The following is an 18,634-nucleotide window of genomic DNA, read 5'->3' on the forward strand; positions in this document are numbered from 1 at the left end:
TTAAAGGGGCTGGAGACATGACTCAGTATTTAAGAGCACATATTACTCTTCTAGAGGACCTGAGTTTGAGTCTCAGGAGGCTCCTAATCATCTGTAACTTCAGCTCCAGGATGATCAGTTTCTCTGGCCTCTGTGGGCATGTGCCACACAAACACAATTAAAACAAACAAACAAAAAACAACTGATTATCTTTGGAAAAACCCAAGTTGATAGCAATAGTACTTTCCTCTCTTCAAAGCTTAATTTAGACTACAGACCTATGTGTCCTTGATATTAAAGAGAAAGAGTTTTAAAAATGTAAATCAGATCAGTGTAGTTGGTTGTTTTTTTCCTCCTTTGGCTCTTTTACTCTTTTTGGGGGGGTCTGCCACCCAGTTCCCAAATAAATACATAGTCCTATTCTTACTTATAAATGACTGGCTTTAGCTTGACTTGTTTCTAGCCAGCTTTTCTTAAAGTGTCTCATCTACCTTCTGCCTCTGGGCTTTATCTTTCTCTATTCCATATACCTTTCTTTCTTACTCCATTTCTGGTTGTGTAGGTGGGTGGCTGGCCCCTGATGTCCTCCTCTCCTCCTTTTTACTCTGCTTATCAGCCTCTCCTGCCTGGCTGTTCAGCTCTTTATTAGACCAATCAGGTGTTTTAGACAGGCAAAGGAACACAGCTTCACAGAGTTTAACAAATGCAACACATCTTTGCATCATTAAACAAATGTAACACATCTTAAAATAAGCTTCTATAACAGATCAGTTCACGCTCTTGTTTAAAACGCTCTTTACTACACCTAGTGTAAAATCCAAATTCCTTACTTACAAGCCCCCTTTACCCCTCCCATCAGAATGGACTAATCTTAGGTGTACCCACTATCTAGAGAGCTCCTAGGATCTTTATATAGCTAGCTACCTCATGTTATATAGTTATCAGTTTAAACACCTTAGTTTTCCCCTAATCACCAAGTTCAAAACAGGTCTCTTTCACTCTTTTCCAGCATTCTGTTTCATGTACTAGGAAAACACTTTTGCATTTGTTTACTTTTTTTTCAAAACCTTTTTTTCATTTATATGAGATTTTGCCTGCAATGTATCCATGTGCACCACATGTGTGTTTGATGCCCACATAAGTCAGAAGGCATCAGATCCCCTGGCTCTGTAACTACAGAAGGTTGTGAGCCACCAATGTGGATCTGGAAAGTGAACCTAGGTCCTCTGAATGAATTGAAAATAAATATTATTACTGTCTTGGAGCTAGACAATTATTTAAACTTTTAGAGCTTCCTTTCCTCACTTGTAAAGTGAAGATTCAAACTTTTTTTTTTAAAGGCTGAGGATGTAAGTCAGTAACAGCACGTGTGAAGTCCTGAATTCTAGCCCCAGCACCATCAAATAAACAAACTGAAAAAACATCACATTATTTACAGCCCCGTCTTATGATTGTAAGAGAGAATGTAAGCTACCGCACAGCACGCTAGCAGGTATTTGCTTTATTTCTTCCCATACATATCAACTTTATAGTTCAAGTTCTTGTGAGCTTTTCCAGATACATGACCTCCTTTGGTTTTCACGGCCTTCTACAATGCTTCTCATCTTACAGATGACAGACCCAAGGATTGAGACATCACTTCTAAAAAGGTAATGAGAAGCCAATGGACATGTTTTATAAGCAAAGGAATGACACGACATGCGCCTTTTGAAGATTAATCTGTCAGTGGCCTATAAACTGGGCTTGCCGAAACTAGAGAAATACTAGTTTGACTACTGGCATCAAAATAAACTTTAAGGTGGTAAGAGGCCATAGTAGGCAACAGAAGAGTGTTTAGCAGTACGTAGAAGGAAGGAGGGAGGGAAGGGAGAAAGGGAGAGAGGAAGAAGGGCCTGGTAAAATCATGGGCAGTCCCTTCAGCATTTATACAGAACTTCTGGTAAATAATGGTACACACTTGAGCCTCCCTGCTCTCTTCCTCGCGGAACCACAGCAAATTCTTGGCCTGGAAATCGCTATGTAGCCCAGACTGACCTCCAGTTTCACAATCTGCTGTCTCAGCCTCCCGGGTACTAGGATTATAGGCGTGCACCACCCCACCCAGCCCTTTGCAGGTCCTCTTTGGCTTCACCCCGCCCATAGCATCGCGACCTGGGCCGGAGTCTCCAATTCCTCCAGGGTTCGTTCCTGTTTGCAAGCAGCCTAGAGGGGTAGGGTCAGGATGGCAAGCACTTGGAAACCGAGGTTTTGAACTTCCAGAACTCTGGCTGGGTCATCGTCCTCCTGCTCTGGAAAGCCGAGACCTCTTTGCATTTCTCCCTCTAATCTCCCGACCAGGCGTCCTCTCCCGATCGGCACCGCGAACCAGCTCCAGGCGCGGCCGGAGGCGGCGGCGCTCCGGAGCGAGGCGGCCCCACGTGCGAGTGACGTCACTTCCGGCGCCCTGACGCTAAGTCCGGCGTTCCGGCGTTTGCGTCAGCAGAGAGCGGGGCTGGGGGCACCCGGTTTGAAGTGGTGCGGGTCAGAGCGGCGCCGCCTCCGCCCGTGCGTGGGATCCCCGGCCGGTGGCGTTGGGGGACCGAGCTGAGGCCGAGCGGCCCATGCCCGAAGGCCCGCGCCGGCCGCCGCACGCCGCGCCGCCTGCTGCCCTGCGCCCCACGGCCTGGGCCTGCGCCGCTCTGCTCGGGAAACGGGCGCCCGAGCGGCGCGGCGCGTCGCTTCCCCGGGAGTTCCGAACCGCCGGCGCCGGCCATGGCGGTCTCCAGGTGGGTGTCGCCGCCCGCCCGCCCGCCCGCTAACGGGGAGCGCGCGTGGGCAAGGCTGTCGGCTCCCGGCGCCTCACTGCGGGGCCGCCGCGCTGCTTCTCTCCCTGCCGGACTTCCGAGTTCGCCCCTCGGCTGCCCGGCGCTTGGGGCTCGGGTTACTCGGGGAAATCGGCTCCAGAAGGGCTTTTTCCTCGTTACATGGGACTCCTTGGCGCGTTCGAACGAGCTTTTTTCTTTTCTTTTTTTTCCTCCACCACGTTTCTCTTCTCTGGTTTCTCTTCCCTCTTTGAATTCTACGCGAGTCTCTTCTTTCTTAGAATCTAAGTCTGATCCCTAACCACCATTTCACGTCAAAACTTGGTAGTAACTGTCGAAGGAGGCGGAGGTTGAAATACTGTTATCTAAGAGACCATATGGTTATACTAAATTTAAACAATTTACAGCGTTAAGGATATAGACTCATTTTTTCTTAAGGTATAATTCCTCCTTTTGTTCGGCAGTAAGCATTCCGTCATCAGCGTGTAGTCTTAAAACAGATGACTCTTTTTTTCCCCCAAGTGATATTATAGATTTGGAATTATTGTAAAATTTTGCCCACTGTGGCAAAGTCTAAGAAAATTATAGAAAAACTTAGACACATTTGACTTGTATGGCTTCTGATGATAGAACGGGTTGGAAAACTTGAAAATGATTTTGGTGTCCCGGTGACATTTAAGTAGAGGATGGGCTCTCGGTGTTTAGACAGAGTTATCAAGTTCTTTAGGAATGATGAGTTAACTTAATGAGAATCGAGTCCTTTCGCCTAATGGACTGAAGGAGATAAATGATGAAAATAAAGAGCTTTCACCCATTTTTCGCAATTAGTTGAACACATTCCTTTGAGTACAGTATGTGCTGAAGTTTTCTCTTATAACAAAAGACTAACCCATCCCTCACAAACTCCCTAGGTAACTGATGAAATAGTGTGTGGGAGAAGCCCATGGGAATTGAGTGAAGGGGGTTGCTAGGTACCAGTAGTACGGGACATCTAGTTTTTATTTCATAAGCAGACTTATCCACTCAGTGGGGGAAGGATTTTTATTTCAGCATCTATAAAATTGCTTTAAGAGAATACAAGTGGCATTTCTTTTTTCTACAAGTACAGATAACCTTATAATTTATCTTCTATGTAAATACGTAAATATATACACAGGAAATGTGTTGCTACATAAACAATATAACACTTATTCCCCTTTTTCCTTTTCTTTTTCTCTTTCTTTTTTTCTTTCTTTCCCTCTTTCTTTCTTTCTTTTTTTTTTTTTTTTTAAGACAAGGGTCTCATGTAGCCCAGGCTATCCTTTAACTCAGAAGGATCTACTTTCTTCTGTTTCTGGGATTAGAGGTGTGGTGTCACCTTGCCTTATCAGTCCTTCCTAATTTAAGGGAATTAGTACTTCCTTTCATAAAGTAGGTGTATATTTGTGCAATGTTGGGAAGCTTTATAGAGACAAAATGACAGTGCTCAAAAGACTCCTCTTTTTTGCTTAACACTAACTAATCTGCTGACTCAAGTTTAGGACACCCAGTTTTTGAAAGAATGGGCTTTGAAGGCTTTTGTCCTCATTATTTGGTTTCAAAGAGTAGTGCTTTTTGTTGTTTCTGTATTTTTTTTTTAATTCACTGCCAAAATTAATTTTATAAAAACTCCTGTGCTTGGCTGGCTTAGTAATACAAGTTCAAGCGAACACTTTGGAATACCTTGTTTGTTTGTGGGGGGGGCGGGGTACTGGACTTTAAAAAATATTTGTGGATCCAATTTGAAAATCAAACTTTTTCAGTTATGACCTCACACACTCAGCATATGTCTGTGCTAAATAACTTCATTTTTCTTTTTTTTTTGGCATTGTGGAAATGGAGGCTCATTTAAGTACTTTTGTGTAAAAAAGTCAGAAGATAGTTTGAGAAATGGAAATCATACCAGAATCAAATTAAAAATATTTTTGCACTGTTTGTGTCAATGTGCATAACTGTAGGGAAACATTATATTTTTAAGATTTTGTCTAAACGTTTCTGACAGGAAATAAATTGGTACTATTGTTCCTTCCTCTGGCAGGAAATCTGCAATAATATTTGACTTTTCTGTCTTTTCCGTTCGTTCCCTCTATGCTGCCAGTCACTCAATCCAGTCCCGCCTACCTCTCTAAGCTTCCTGCAACCATCTTTGTTTCTCTGTAATTGTCACAGTCAGCTATGCTGTCCTGTAGTCCCGGACATCTGCAACAGCAACCCCTCCTTATTTTATTTTTAAGAAAAGGGGTTTTCTTCTGGCTCAGTTTGGAGGTAAAGTTGATGATGTTGGGGAAGGTATGTAGGATCCTGAGACAGCTGGCCACACCGCATCCACAGTTATGAAGCAGAAAAAAAACACATCTCTCTCTCTCTCTCTCTCCCTCCCTCCCTCCCTCCTCTCCTCCCTCCCCCCTCCCTCCTCCCTCTCTCCTCCCTCCCTTTCTCTCTCTCTCTCTTTCTTTTTTGGAAATGCATCTCTTTAAAGAATATTTTTGCATGTGATGTTTGTGTGAGTGTACACGTGGAGGGCAGAGGACAACTTTTGGGGTCAATCTTCTCCTTTCTACCTTGAGTTCCAGGGATAGAACTCGGGTTGTAGGCCAACCTGTCAAATACCTTCACCTGCTGTAACAACAGGTGAAGCAGCGGATTGATCTGGCCACCTCAAATAGTCTTTTTCCTGGTACTTGTTCCAGCTGGTGTCTCTAATTTATTCATCACTTCAGATGTGTTATTTGCTAAAATGCAATTTTTAATGCTATTATTTTTCTACTTAAAACTTGCTGACTTTCTGTTGCCTTAGGATAAAGTCCAGATTCTCAAAATTCTTGTAGATCTCTTGGTTCTTGCTTCATTTTGCATCAAGTTCTCTGCACTTACATCCCTCTCTCACTTTTATCTTCCCTCCCCAGAATGTTTTTACCTCCCATTCTTTATTTCTGGAACACTTATCTTCCCATCTCCAGTCTTTCTCATTACAATCTTAGTTGTGCCTTAATGCCTATATATCACTTTGTTCAGGAAGCCTTCTTCCTGAGTTTAACTCAGCTTGTGCTGTTTGGGGTTTCTTATTATATTCTTTCTTTTTGGAGACTGGGGTCTCAATCTAGTGTCCAAGCTATTCTTACTTCAGTTTCCCATAACTGAGACCACAGGAATGTGTCAATTTCTCACTGAGTGTTTCCTAATTGAAGTATAGGTTTTTTGTTGTTTGGTTAAAGAGACTTGTGAATGCCAGGCAGATACTCTACCAAAGACACTCTGCCTTTGGTTTTGTGTTACAGACTCTGGATATGTACCCTAGGCTGGCCTGAAACTAGCTATCACCTGTCCCTGCCTCAGGAGAGCTAGCTTTATAGGTACATTAATAGGTCAGGCACCTAGCTATGCTTTTTTTGTTGTTGCTGAGAAGAAAAACATTTACTTTAGCTTTGCATATTGCATATTTATAGGTATGTTATATATGCTTATAAAAGTATAAAGGTTATAGCTTAAAAATATTTATTTTATTAGTTTTAATTATGTATATGTTTGTGTCTGTGTGTGGAATATGTGCATGTGAATGCAAGTGACCTTGGAGGGCCAGAGACATCAAATTCCCTGGACCTGGAGTTACAATTTATTGTTAGTGTACTGACATGGGTGCTGGGAATTTAACTCAGGTCCTCTGGAAGAATAGGAAAGCCCCACCCTTTTTTTTTTTTTTTTTTAAGATTTATTCATTTTATGTATGAGTGCTTTATCTGCATGTACACCTGCATGCCAGAAGAGGGCATCAGATCCCATTATAGATGGTTGTGAGCCACCATGAGGTTGCTAGGAATTGATGAACTCAGGATCTTTGTAGGAGCAGCCAGTGCTCTAAACTGCAGAGCCCAGGATCATGCTTTTAAAAAATAAATTATCAAGCTGGGTGGTGGTGGTGGTACACGCCTTTATTCCCAGCACTGGGAAGGCAGAGGCAGGCCATCCTGGTCTACAGAGTGAGTTCCAGGACTACACAGAGAAACCCTGTCTCAAAAAACAACAAACAAAAACCATCATAATAGTTTTAAATAAGTCCAGTTATAACATGGCTTTTTATGTTGTAAAACTGCATATAATCTAACCCTGCATTTTGTATGATCAAAAATTTTGATTCTGCTTACATTGCTATAAGATTGGCTTTATTGTACTTAGACTGTGGCAAGTCGTGAGCTTCTGATCTGTGGATGAGGATACAAATCTTGCATAAATAACTGAGATTTAAGATTGCAATCGCAGGCAGAGTTTGAAATTCTCTGTAAAATTCAGCAAAATATCATTGGAAGAAAAATTCAACGTATCATTGGAAGATAGTGCCTCCTTTAGGTGCTTGAAAGAGAATATATGTGTCAGAATTTAAAACAATTTAACTGTTTAACTGCTGTTAAAAATGTGGATGCTGGAAAGTCAGCTAAATTAACTGTGTTATGTGACTTTGTCCCATAAACTTTTACACTCCCCACCCTCCCATCCCCCACCCCCGCCACCAAATTAGTACTTGGTATGAGCTTGTGTTGCTTGCAGTCATACTTGCTAAATCTTTGAATTCTATCTTCTTGCTTCGTGAAAACACTCTTGCATTGTCTCTTTCACTTTGTGGGAATTAGAACAGAAAAGGCAACCTTAGTGGGTTTATTACAGCTTATTCACTGGTAGTGATCCTGTGGTTGTCAGATTCAGGTTACAGATTTACTGTAGATTTGCCTTCCTTTGGGTTTGGGCCTTGCTTATGTAGCCCAGGCCAAACTCCAGTTGGTGTCCCTCTTGCCTCAACCTCCTGACTGCTGGGCTTACAGGCATGTACCACCGTGCCCCGCTTAATGTAGATCAGAAATCATTGTACATGTTTGTGACACACATTTGCTTAAAGGGCAGTTTGTAGGGGTCGGTTCTCTTCCACCATGTGAGTCTGGGGGCTTTGAACTCAGGCTATCAGGCTTAGCAGTAAGTGCCTGTACCAGATGAGCTGTCTGGACAGTCCTGATAGAGGTTTTTAAGAAAAGGATCGTTTTTTGCTATGGTTGCCTGTTTATGCCATAACTGATTGAGTTGACTATTGTACAGTAATATTTTCCTATTAACCAGGCAGGGTTTTTTTCCTTGATTATGTCATTTCAGAAATGTAGTTTATATTATTTTTCTCCAATTTATGCATATCTAAAGGAAATATCTAAAGTATTTCAACAACATTGAGGATTTATTTTAGAAGCCTCCCCTCCCCCTCAAATATATGAATTGTAAGAAAAGATTCAGGGGAGGAAAAAGGAAACATGTCTCTTAACAAATTGTTACATAGGAACAGAACTTTTACTCAGTCTTGTTAATTCTCACTAGACTGCTAATACTTCAGAGAAACGTTGTTTCTACAGGCCTAGTCTACAAATAAGAGGAAGCAGTACCTCCCACTCCACCCCCCTGACCTGGTGACTTGTAGCCTTCTGAGGCGGCTTTCTCAGTGCTGAGCTTACATGCTGACAAAAGGAGGTTCCTTAATGTGGGAAAGTGCTAAGGACAGGGGAAATCATTGCTTATATGGGTCAGTACAAGTGTTCTATGCCTGCTGCTCCTTCTCCCTTACTATTAATTTTAGCCTTTATAAGATTGACAGGGAGTACTTGTTACAACTTGGGTGGTTGTGGTGTACTCCTTTAATCCCAGCACTTGGGATGTGGTGGATCTCTGAGTTTGAGGCTAGCCTGGTTTACAGAGTGAGTTCCGGGCTAGCCAGGGCTACTCAGAGAAACCTTGTCTGGAAAAACAAATACAAAAAGAAAACAAAAAGATTGACAGGAAGTAATACTGTAAATTACATTTTTAAAAATACCCCATTCTTTAGAAAATTCAAAGGCAATCAGGAAAAAGTAGAGGAGGCATTATAGAAGATTTTCCATTTCACTCTGGTAAATTTCAATCTATTGATTTGGTTTATTTCTCAAAGTACATTTACAAAGTTCGCTTTAATTTACTGTGTTGGATATTAAATCCAGAGCCTTACACATGCATGGTAGGCAAGTCCCCTGCCACTGACCTACACTCCCAGCCATGCTTTTGTTTTGAATAGTGGTACCACAACTAAATGTGCCGCTTTTACCATTTAAAAAGATGTAATTGCATATGATTTGAAATCACATGTATTTATGCCAAAGTCTAGCTTTTTTTTTTTTAAAGATTTATTTATTTATTTATTATGTATACAGTGTTTCTGCTGCATGTATGCGTGTACACCAGATGAGGGCATCAGATCTCATTATAGATGGTTTTGAGCCAGCCACATGTGGTTGCTGGGAATTGAATTCAGGACCTCTGGACGAACAACCAGTGCTCTTTAACCTCCGAGCTATTTTTTTTTTAATATTTATTTATTTATTATGTACACAGAAGAGGGCACCAGATCTCATTACAGATGGTTGTGAGCCACCATGTGGTGCTGGGAATTGAACTCAGGACCTCTGGAAGAACAGTCAGTGCTCTTAACCTCTGAGCCATCTCTCCAGCCCATTTTTTTTTTTTTTTTTTTAATCTTTAAGTCATGAAAGAGAGTATAAGTTGTTGGATGGAGGTGGAATATAGACAAATGGCTTAAGTAAGTAACATAGCTTGATGATATACCTTTTCACCATCATTCATTAGCCCTATTTATGGAATACTTCTAGGTACTAGAATTATAACAGAACCAAAGTATACTCCACCTGTGCTTGCACATGACTTTGGTTCACATCTTCCTGTTCATTATGAGTGTTCTACATGGCATCTTAAGTTAATCTGCTTTCTTGATTAGAAAGAAATGTCAACGTGGTTTTATGTTACTCTCAGTATGAACTAGAAGATGTACATTTTAGGACAATTGAGAACTTCTTAGAAACTAACTTGATATGAGGAACTTGGTGCAGTATTCATAACAGCATTTATTTCTCTTCTCTTCCTGTCTATTCCCCTCCCCTTCCCTCCCCCCCCCCCCCCCCCCCCCCCCCCCTCCCCTCCCCTCCCCTCCCCTCCCCTCCAGGGTTTCTCTGTGTAACAGTGCTAACTGTCCTGTAACTCACTGTGTAGACCAGGCTGGCCTTGAACTCACAGAGATCTGCCTGCCTCCGCCTTCCAAGTGCTGGGATTAAAGGTGTGCGACACCACTGCCTGGCTCCTTATTTCTTAAATTGCACAGACAATCACAATGTTAAATTTTACTGTACTTTATTTAATTATATGTGAAAAGAAATAACAAAATTGCCAGGTGGTGCTGTTACACACCCTTAATCCTAGCAGTCAGGAGGCAGAGGCAGGTGGATCTCTGAGTTGAAAGGCCAGCCTGGTCCACAGAGCTAGTTCCAGGACATCCAGGGCTACACAGTGGAAAAATAAAAAACAAACAAAAAACCTCACCCCAAAACAGCAACCAAAAAACAAAACAAACAACCCCAAAAACCACAAAAGCACCCAAATGGATAAACTTGACTGATTGCTGCTTCTTTTTAAAGAAGTTTTTTTTTTTTTTTAAAAAAACTATTTAGTGTATTTGTGTGTCCTGTGTCTGTTTCTGTTTGTCTCTGTCTGTGGAGTGGCTGTGGAGACTAGATGAAGGACATCAGATCCCTGGAACTGGAGTTACAGGTGGTTGTGATCTTTCCACTGTGTGGAAGCTGTCATGTGCTTGCTGGAACCAAACCCAGGTCTCTGCAAAAGCAGCCAGTGCTCTTAACTGCTGAGCCAGCTTCCCAGCACCATTGCTGGATCATTGCATTTTATGATTATTTATTTCATGGCTCTTTGTGTCCTGGGCTAGCCCCTCTGGTCCTAGTGCTAGTCACTGAGCGGAGAGTATGTCACCACTTTGCTGAGCCGTTTTGTCAGTTGTCCTTCCCCAGTTTTTCAGAGAGTAAATTCTGAGAATTTCAATGAGATTGTTTTCTTTTCAGGTAGGCACAGAGTAGAAATGTAACTTTTTGTTGTTGCTAACTGAAGTTGTAATCTGGAGTGTGTTATAGTTGAAAATGTACAAGATTTCTGTCTTTTTAATAGTTTAACTGTTACAGATTATATTGCTAACATCTAGAGAAGAGAGAGGTTATATTACAGTTACTTGCAGAACTTCCACAAACATCCATATACACTTTCCTCTTTAAGGCAGTTTTTAGGACATTTGTTTGAAATCAGTTTGGTGAAACAAAAATGAATCATGTCTTCTGTATTGTTTTTCTGAATTGAAAACAGGCTAGATTTCTTAGCATCAGTAGATTCAAAACCAGTGAATGTTGTCAAATATAATTACCTTATTTTCAAAAATATTTGTTACTATTTATTTATTTATTTATTTATTTTTTGAGACAAGGTTTCTCTGTGCAACAGCACTGGCTGTCCTGGAACTCGATTTGTAAACCAAGCTGGCCTCGAACTCACGGAGATTCACCTGTCTCCCTCCCAAGTGCTGGGATTAAAGGTGTGAGCCACCACTGCCTGGCATGTATGTATATGTGTATGCCTCTGTATGTATTACTCTCATGTGTGCAGTGTCCATGAAGGCCAGAAGAGTTTTCAGATCCCATGGGGTTGGAATAACAGTGGTAGCCATTTAATGTGGGTGCTGAGAACCTAGGATCTCTGTAAGATCCACAAGTGCTCTTAAGCACTGAGCCGTCTTTCTAGCCTGAAATACCTTAAGTTTTATTTCAATTACTCTGTAGTCTCGCATACCTTCCATTCAACTTGCTATTTGTTTTCTGTCTGTATACCCTTCTGAGAATTAAGATAAGACAGGGTCTTACTATGTAGCTCTGGCTGATCTAGAACTCACTATGGAGATGAGGCAAGTCTCAAACTTACCGAGATCTGCCTGCTCCTGCCTCCTTCTTGAGTGCTGGAATTAAAGGTATGTGCTACCATACCTGGCCAAAGTTTTGTGGTAACCAAGCATGGCAAGTACCTGTGATCCTAGTACTCTGGAGGCTGAGACAGGATGATCTCAAGTACTAAGCCAACCTGGACTAGATATTGAGACCTTGTCTTAAAAACAAACAATGGAGCTGGGCTGTGATGGTGCACACCTTTAATCCCAGCACTTGGGAGGCAGAGGCAGGTGGATCTGTGAGTTCCAGGCCAGCCTGGTCTACAGAGCGAGTTCTAGGACAGCTAGGGCTCACAGAGAAACCCTGTCTTGACCCCGCTCCTCCCCAAAACAAAACAAAAAAGAAAAACCAACAATGGGGTTGGAGAAATGCCCAGGAGTTAAAAGCACTGGGTGTTCTTACAAAGGACCTGGGTTGGATTCCTAGTATTCACATGGTGGCTCTCAAGGAACCAGTACCCTTTTCTTGCTTCCACTCGCACCAGACACACATGTGATGGGTAGACAGATATACAGACAAAACACCTACACATATAAATTAACAATATAACAAACATCCCCTTATATTTGGGGGGGGTATACTTAGAGAGGAAGGAAGCGGGGAGGGCAGAAAAGTATTATGTTTTAAGTCCTCTTGCCCTTCTTTAGTTTCTCTTGACATCTAGCCTCCCTTATCAAGGGTTATGCCTACTATCGAACATACTTTATTTCACATGTTTCCCTCACCTCTACCAGTTCTCACTGTATCACTGTGGCCTGGCCCTGATGAGTAGTACCCTACTTGTCTCGTAGCTGGCTACCCTAGATTAACAAGTCAGACTGCCCTGTTGTCAGATCTTTGTCTGGTCATTTCTCTGTTTCCCCTTTTTTTGTGGTCTCTAATTTGCTTTTTCTAATGTGGAATGGAGAACTCTAAAAAGAGCTTTGATAAAGACCAGAGAAGTCTTCTTGTGTCTCTATTCAAGGAGGCAATTTTGGTTACACTGCAGTGGAAGAAGTGAGAATAAACAAGCCAGCATTGAAGGAGACAGTGATCTCAGGGCAGTTGACTGATAAGTGAGCAGTGGGATAAAGGCTCTGCAGAAAGGCGATGCAAGAGGAACTTTGTGGGATAGATAGGGACAGCATTTGGTTAGAGAGTTGTCAAAGATGTATGGGTAGGAGTGTGCTGAACAGAGAACAGTCCCTCAGGTCAGTACTTGCCTCTACCTCTTTCTCTTTCTTTCTTTCTTTCTTTCTTTCTTTCTTTCTTTCTTTCTTTCTTTCTTTCTTTCTCTCTCTCTCTCTCTCTCTCTCTCTCTCTCTCTCTCTCTCTCTCTCTCTCTCTCTCCCCTCCCCTCCCCTCCCTCCCCTCCCCTCTTTCATTTTTCGAGACAGGGTTTCTTTGTGTAACAGCCCTGGCTGTCCTGGAACTCAGACCACGCTGATCTTGAACTCATAGACACATGCTTGCCTCTGTCTCCCTAGTGCTGGGATTAAAGGCGTGTGCCACCACTTCCAGACACCTTTACTTTTTTTGAGGCAAGGTCTCTTGTCATCATCTCCACCCCTGTTCTATAAGCCAGGTTAACTGGCCGTGAGTTTCTCAGGATATGTACTGCTATATCTATCTGGTAATGGTGTTTTATGACAGCAATAAAAGCAAACTAATACAAATATTTACTGATGGACCAAGATAATAGCTTGGTTATGTAGCACAGGTTGGGTCTGAATTTAAGATTATAGTCATGTGTCCCCAAGCCCAATTTATAAGACCATTGTTAAGACTGTGGATGTAGCTCAGTTGATAGAGTGCTTGAATGCATGAAGTCCTGCATTTGATACCTCTCTACCCCTTAAATTAGGCATTGTTGCACACACCTGTAACCCTGGCCCTTGAGAGGTGGAGGTAAAAAGATCAGGACAGCCAGAGCTACACACAGAGAGAAACCCTGTCTTCAAAATAAACAAAAAAAGACATTATAAAGGGAAAAATAATATAACAGTATTGTGGAAACCCAAAAGACTTTAATTTGGATTATACTTCTTTGTTTTGTGTTACTATGTGGTAGATGAGGGTGAGTCACTAAAACTTTCAGAATAAGGTAGTGATTTGATCAAAGAATGAGAATGGGTTAATTATATATACTTAAAGGCAGTTGGAAGTGTGTCAGATGAGCTAGATTTAGGAACTATTTGTACTGGTTATAAAGAAACAATAGGGGCTGGAGAGATGGCTCAGAGGTTAAGAGCACTGACTGCTCTTCCAGAGGTCCTGAGTTCAATTCCCAGCACCCACATGGTGGCTCACAACCATCTGTAATGAGATCTGGCAACCTCTTCTATGTACATAATAAATAAATAAATCTTAAAAAAAAAAAAAAAGAAAGAAACAATAGTGTGTAGTTTCCTAAAAGAAACTGGTGAGATGAGCAACCAAAGATTGTGTGAGTTCTGAACGAACTTTCATAGAAAGAGCAGTATGAATATAAGGTGAAGTAAAGAAGTACCTGGAAACTACCAAGGTAATCAAAACTTGAGAAGGAAAGAATTTAAGAATAAATACTTGAGCTGGAGAGATGGCTGAGTGGTTAAGAGTACTACTGGCTGCTCTTTCAGAGGTCCTGAGTTCAATTCCCAGCAACCACATGGTGGCTCACAACCATCTATAGTGAGATCTGGCGCCCTCTTCTGGCATGCCAGCAAAACATGCAGGCAGAACACTATATGCATAATATATAAATAAATAAATCTTTAATAAAAAAGAATGAATACTTACTGGTATCAAAAGTCATAGAAGAGTCAAGAAAAATTGAATTATAAAAATGCTATTAGATTTGGAGCTTAAGGGTTTGTTGGTGACCTCTGAGTAGTACTTCTGTTATTTATAATTCAGGTTTCCCAGGATTAAATTTCACATGATCAGAAAAAATGGTATGTGTATATGTGTGCACACATTTGTGTGGAGGCCTAATGCTAATCTTTGGTGACATTCCTAAGATATTATTCATCTTGTTTTGGGCCTGAAACACACTGATTAGAATAGGTTGGCTGGTCATGGAGCCTCAGGGACCCCCAGTCTCTGCCTTCCCAGCACTGGGATTACAAGCATGCCCCACAATGCTTGCTCGCCTTTTTAAAGGTGCGGTCTAGGGTTTTCAGTCAGGTCCTTGTGCTTGGATGAGCACTTCACTGGCTGAGTTCTCACCAGCCCAGGAACAAATGTATTTAATATTTAAGCACTTGCTGAAGATGTTTGGCCCTAAAGGAACGTATTCTAGAAAATGGAGATCAAGAGACTTTTGCAGTTAGTGGAAGGCAGAGAGAACGGGTTAATGACACAGATGTTATGATCAGATATTGGGCAAAGGGTAATTGAGGTTAGAAGAGTAATGGTATCAAGACATGGTCTTATAAATAGCTTAGTACTAGAGTGTATTTCCTTAGAGTGTATTTTGCTGTATATGGACTTACAAATAGATTGGTAATGGCTCTTTAGAGTGTTTATTTTACAGAAAATAAATCACAGAAAATAAATTTTAGAGTAGTTGAATTTTTCCAGAGGCACAATTTAACAAACTAGCATCACATACATCAAAGATATGACAAACATATCAGTGGTTAAAAATAAAAATAAAAAAAACTTTTATAGGAATGTTAAACTGTCAAGTATGTACACTATCTAGTTCTTTACTCCAAAATAAGAGTCTAAGGGAAATTTTAGGTGAGTCTGGCAGTCTTCCAACAAACAACAGAAGCCAGGTGGTGGTGGCACACACCTTTAATCCCAGCAGAGGCAGGCAGATCTGTGTTTGAGACCAGCCTGGTCTACAGAGTGAGTTCTAGGACAAGAGGGCTACACAGAGAAACCCTGAGGAGCGGGGGTCGCAAACCACCACCACCACCACCACCACCAAAACCAAAATAAATGACAGAGTAAGACTTTGAAAGGTCTTCTAACTTCAGTCTATTTCTTTTTTTTGGGGGGGGGGGTGAGGGTGTTTTTTCAATAGTTGAGTCCTCAGTTGATGTGAATTGCACACACTGTATGAGAGTATCCATGATATTTTAAAGAATACAAATAGAAACATCTGTGGCATAGGTTTGATCTTCAACTCTGTGTCAGTGTGGTTTATGTGTGTTACGCAGCATGCATGCTTGCAGAGGCCATAGGAGAATGTCAGGTGGCCTGTTGTGTCATTCACCACCTACTCTCTTGAGCCAGAGTCTTTATTGAACCATGAGCTAGGTCAGCAGATAGCAAGCCTTAGCAACCCACCTGCCACTGACTCCCACAGCCCTGAGATTACAGGGGCCATCATGGCCATGCCCAGGTTTTTAAAAATATGGGTGCTAGAGATTCAAACTCAGCCTTCATGCTTGCTGAACAAGTGCTCTTACCCAGTCCCTTCAACTATTTCTTTATAATAAAACTTATTTAAATATTTAATTTTTGGTAATTTTACCTTTTTTAATTTTTGGTTTTTTGAGACAGTTTCTCTGTGTAGTTTTGGTGCCTATCCTGGATCTCACTCTGTAGACCAGGCTGGCCTCTGCCTCCCAAGTGCTGGGATTAAAGGCGTGCACCACTGCCGCCCGGCACCTTCAATAAAATTTAAGATTTAAAATCCGCATTTAGGCCAAGTGAGGTTGCAGTTTGTTAAATACGGACTTTAGGTAGGAGGTTAAATTTAGTTGGATTTAACAGGGAGACTTTAAAAAAATTAAATATGTGCCTATTTGTTTTTGCATGCTTAAAATTTCTTTTTAAAAACATTTATTTTGGTGGGGGGGGCAGGGCCTACATGTGTCATGGTATGTATGTAGAGATCAGAAGACAATTTGTGGGATTTAATTCTTTTCTTTGCCTGTGTGGGTTCTGGAGATTGAGCCCAGGTCATCAGGCTTGGTAGCAAACCCTTTACCTGCTCAGTAAGTCATCTTGTTGGTCTCCTAAAATTTCATTAAATCTTTTTTTTTGTCATTGAGCTTCAGGCATTCTGGATAGCAACATGCAGATGCCTGTCATCTCCAAGGATATTTGTCGTGAAGATTCACAGCGGGTGCTCATGAGCTCTGACATACCAGACTCCTGAAAACAAGTCAAAGGGCTCAGACCTGAGAATCACAAATAAAATGAATTAAGGGAATCAGTTTATAGTGAAAGGATTTTAAGTCTAACTTTACCTTAGAACTTTTTTTTAAAAGATTTATTTATTTATTTATTTATTTATTTATTTATTTATTATGTACACAGCATGTATGACCAGAAGAGGGCACCAGACCTTATTACAGATGGTTGTGAGCCACCATGTGGTTGCTGGGAATTGAACTCAGGACCTCTGGAAGAGCAGTCGGTGCTCTTAACCTCTAAGCCATTTCTCCAGCCCACCTTAGAACTTTTTAAGAATACTAGTGGTCATAAACAGTTTTCCTTTCTTTTGCCTCAATACAAATCCTCTCAGCAATCCTCCAGCAAAAACCAGTGCATGAATGGTGTGCTTGCCAGTCAGTGTTTTGTCGGTGTGCCAGGTGTTTGAGAGATGGCTTTAAAAAAGGAAGCTGTTTCCGCTTACTGTTTCAGAGCTTACAGTCCATGGTTGGCTGGCTCGATTGTGTGGACCTATGGGAAGGCAGAATAGCTTGAGGAAAGGACATGGTAGTGCAGGACAGCTCACCTCAGGCAGAGAGAGGGAGAGGGAGAAAGAAACAGAGGTAGAGACATCCATTGAAGACATCTCTAGTGATTACTTCCTTCAGCTAGGCCCACCTCCTGAAGCTTCTCCATTCCCCAATAGCACTGTGTGCTGGGGGTCAAACTTAAACCCATTAGTCTGTGGAGGTATTTTATGTTCCACAGAAGGGGAAAGGCCAGTGTTTAGATAGCTGTGAATGAGCTACAAGAAGTGCAGTCTACATGCACTGTATATGTGTAAATTAATTTTTGCATTTCTTTTGGACTTTAACTGTGTTGTCTTTTTTGTCTTCAGCTTTAATTGCCTAAAGGAATTTTCTTTAGCTATATCTTCCTTACAGTACCCTTAAACTGTGAAATGTAAATCGTGTCTCAGCATTTTGTTCTGAAATAGTTGAATGTTTCCATACTATTAATCTTGACTGAAAAAGATGTATTTTAGTTATATTTCTAACCATTTATAATGATTTTATGCTTAATACAAATATGACTTTTTTCTACCTGCCTCTGCCTCCCAAGTGCTGGGATTAGAATGCACTACCACTGCTGGCAATATGAATCATTTTAAAAATACTGTGTTTCGCCGGGCGGTGGTGGCACATGCCTTTAATCCCAGCACTCGGGAGGCAGAGCCAGGCGGATCTCTGTGAGTTCGAGGCCAGCCTGGGCTACCAAGTGAGTCCCAGGAAAGGCGCAAAGCTACACAGAGAAACCCTGTCTCGAAAAACCAATATATATATATATATATATAGTGTTTCTAACCGGGTGGTGGTGGCACACACCTTTAATCCCAGCACTCAGGAGGCAGAGGCAGGTGGATTTCTGTGAGTTTTAGGCCAGCCTGGTCTACAGAGCAAGTTCCAGGACAGGCTCCAAAGCTACACAGAGAAACCCTGTCTTGAAAAACAAAATAAAAAAGCAAAAACAACTCCTCCCTCCATGTGTTTCTGCCTCACTGTGTAGCCCTGGCTGGCTTTGAACTCAGAGATCCACTAGCCTCTGCTTCCTTTCTGAGTGTTGGGATTAAAGGCATAAACATCTTAGTTTATTGATGCTTAAAGCTCATGCCTAGCTTTGAGACCTTGGTTGTTCTCTCTTCCTTATAGATAAAATGTAGTTATATCCACTAGCTCCCCTCATGTCAGATGGGCAATTCTTGTAACCTTGCCCATTGTTCCCATCCATTTTGTTTAAAGGATCCATTTACCTCAAATATGAAGTCTCCTTTCATAAACATGGCGATAACTTTACTTCAGTGGGTTAGTGTAGTGGCAAGGTTACTGTGTGACATGTAGATAGGCTGTGTAG

General features: G+C 41.6%; 1 protein-coding gene across 3 annotated transcripts in view; it reads left to right on the top strand.

Moving 5' to 3' along the window:
* Positions 1 to 2,437: 2,437 nt before the first annotated feature.
* Btaf1 (B-TFIID TATA-box binding protein associated factor 1) overlaps positions 2,438 to 18,634 on the top strand; it is a 92,123-nt gene continuing 75,926 nt past the window's right edge. The window contains exon 1 of one of the 3 annotated variants that reach the window (XM_037206510.1): positions 2,438 to 2,744. Coding sequence is in view for 2 of the 3 variants with exons in the window: in XM_028882879.2 (XP_028738712.1) it covers positions 2,731 to 2,744 (14 nt within the window). In the remaining variant the exon portion in view is untranslated. The remainder of the gene's footprint in view (positions 2,745 to 18,634) is intronic. The other 2 variants (XM_028882879.2, XM_037206505.1) reach the window with 2 other exon arrangements.

The sequence above is a fragment of the Peromyscus leucopus genome, chromosome 1 (assembly GCF_004664715.2).
Source record: "Peromyscus leucopus breed LL Stock chromosome 1, UCI_PerLeu_2.1, whole genome shotgun sequence".
NCBI classification, from domain to species: domain Eukaryota; kingdom Metazoa; phylum Chordata; class Mammalia; order Rodentia; family Cricetidae; genus Peromyscus; species Peromyscus leucopus.